Below are 1844 nucleotides of genomic sequence, written 5' to 3'. Positions count from 1 at the left end.
GACAGACAGACAGACAGGCAGGCAGACAGACAGACAGACAGACAGACAGGCTGACAGACAACTACTTAATTGGAATCTTGAATTTAGAGCATGAAACATTGCTATTGGGCTCCCAAAATGAAATTAGCAGCTGATTGTTATTTTAAGAACATGTAAACTATTAAATAACAGTTACAGTTATTATTCAATAGGAACATGGGAGGACCGATTCCACCCAACAACTGGAAAGGAGCCCTGAATGTCTCCTACAAGATTGGTCCAGGCTTTACAGATGACTTCAGGAGCCAGTAAGTGCTTCCATTAAGCTTTTATGTCCAGTGTCACAGTGACCACTTGTGTCCACTCAACCCTGTGATAATGTGATACTTACTTCCAACTATACTTTCTTCACAATAAAACTCTTTCTTCACCGCTTGATTGTCTCTTTTCTCCTGCTTCTTTGCTGTCTTCATTCTTTAGTGGCTTTATTAGTGTTTGGATTGCTTCTCCCCTTTTGTTGCTTTTTGTCTTTAGTGACCCAGTGGCAAGTAGCCAACTGACATACAATGGAGGCCTTTGTAACCCCTGTGTGTGAGAGACATACATAACACATCCACACGCAAACAAGCTGCACAAATTAAGGATGTACAACAGTAATGAGGTCTTTTTGTGCTTTTGAACTGTTGGCAGTGCTTTTTTGATTTCTGGAGCAACAGCCACCAGAACAACAAATATAATCAACTTTCACAAACGAATAAAAAAAATCACCATTCTTTGTGAATAGTTTTCTATTTCCAAATTCTGCTCAGGTTAGTCATGTCTTGTTCAAAGTAACTCTTTGGATCTGTTTCCCCTGTGTTTCTTTCTTTGTTACTGTTTCTCTTTCTCCCCTGTGTGTGCATCACCCCTTCCTTAACCTGTCTGTCTCAGGAAGGTGCGTATGAACATCCACACTAACAACCAGGTTACCAGAATCTATAACGTCATTGGCAGGATTAGAGGAGCTCTGGAGCCAGGTACGGTACCACAACTCAACCGTCTCTAATCATTCATTAAAGGTTTTCGTAACATTGTACACACAACCAACAGACGCGAGTAACACTAATTATGCCAATATGAATTATACTGATATAACCCTAATAGAATAAAGAGAATGAACTAATTTAAACGTCTTTTTAGTCCGGAACTTTAGTGGCTTTACTCTATTTTAAACACTGAGGCTTTGATGAAAACTGTCATATAAATACAGTGGATCAGTCTCTTTAGTAAGTGCCTGTTTTTGGTGCAAAGGTTCTGTACTAGAATTCACTATTTGATTGCATTTGTATATTAGAGAATACAATACACATACAAAAACTGTGTAAAATTATTAAAGAAATTTTCATAATTTGTCTTTCTTTCCACTATCCCCCTGTTAACGGGTTGTTGTTGTTGTTGTTGCTGTTGTTGGCTGTGTGTGTCTCTGTGTGTGTATTCTCTGTGTGTGTATTTGTGTGTGTCTGTGTGAGTGTAGACAGGTATGTGATTCTGGGAGGGCACCGGGATGCCTGGGTGTTTGGAGGAATTGATCCCATGTCTGGTGCTGCAGTGGTCCATGAAACTGTCAGGAGCGCTGGCAGGCTGCTCAGTAAAGGTACATCTCAGCATGTGAGCAAATAATGGTGTCAGTGGTCGGAGTACTTAGTGAGTGTGAGTGTGTGTGTGCGCGTGTGTGTGTAGGGTGGAGGCCTAGGAGGACTTTAATATTTGCCAGCTGGGATGCAGAGGAGTTTGGATTGCAGGGATCTACAGAATGGGCGGAGGTACTCTTACACCAACCCATAAGATCTCACACACTTACACACACACACACACACACACACACA

At 41.2% G+C, this 1844-nt stretch overlaps 2 protein-coding genes across 2 annotated transcripts in view; one reads left to right on the top strand and one right to left on the bottom strand.

Moving 5' to 3' along the window:
- The window catches only part of nlrc3l (NLR family, CARD domain containing 3-like), a 24172-nt gene that overhangs the window by 2621 nt on the left and 19707 nt on the right, over positions 1-1844 (bottom strand). The window lies entirely within an intron of this gene.
- naalad2 (N-acetylated alpha-linked acidic dipeptidase 2) overlaps positions 1-1844 on the top strand; it is a 12313-nt gene that overhangs the window by 4875 nt on the left and 5594 nt on the right. The window contains exons 9-12 of the mRNA XM_032512165.1: positions 192-287; positions 910-995; positions 1493-1612; positions 1699-1781. Of these exons, the coding sequence (XP_032368056.1) occupies positions 192-287; positions 910-995; positions 1493-1612; positions 1699-1781 (385 nt within the window). The remainder of the gene's footprint in view (positions 1-191; positions 288-909; positions 996-1492; positions 1613-1698; positions 1782-1844) is intronic.

Source organism: Etheostoma spectabile, chromosome 3 (assembly GCF_008692095.1).
Source record: "Etheostoma spectabile isolate EspeVRDwgs_2016 chromosome 3, UIUC_Espe_1.0, whole genome shotgun sequence".
Lineage (NCBI taxonomy): Eukaryota > Metazoa > Chordata > Actinopteri > Perciformes > Percidae > Etheostoma > Etheostoma spectabile.
This window is presented reverse-complemented; position numbering and strand designations above follow the sequence as displayed.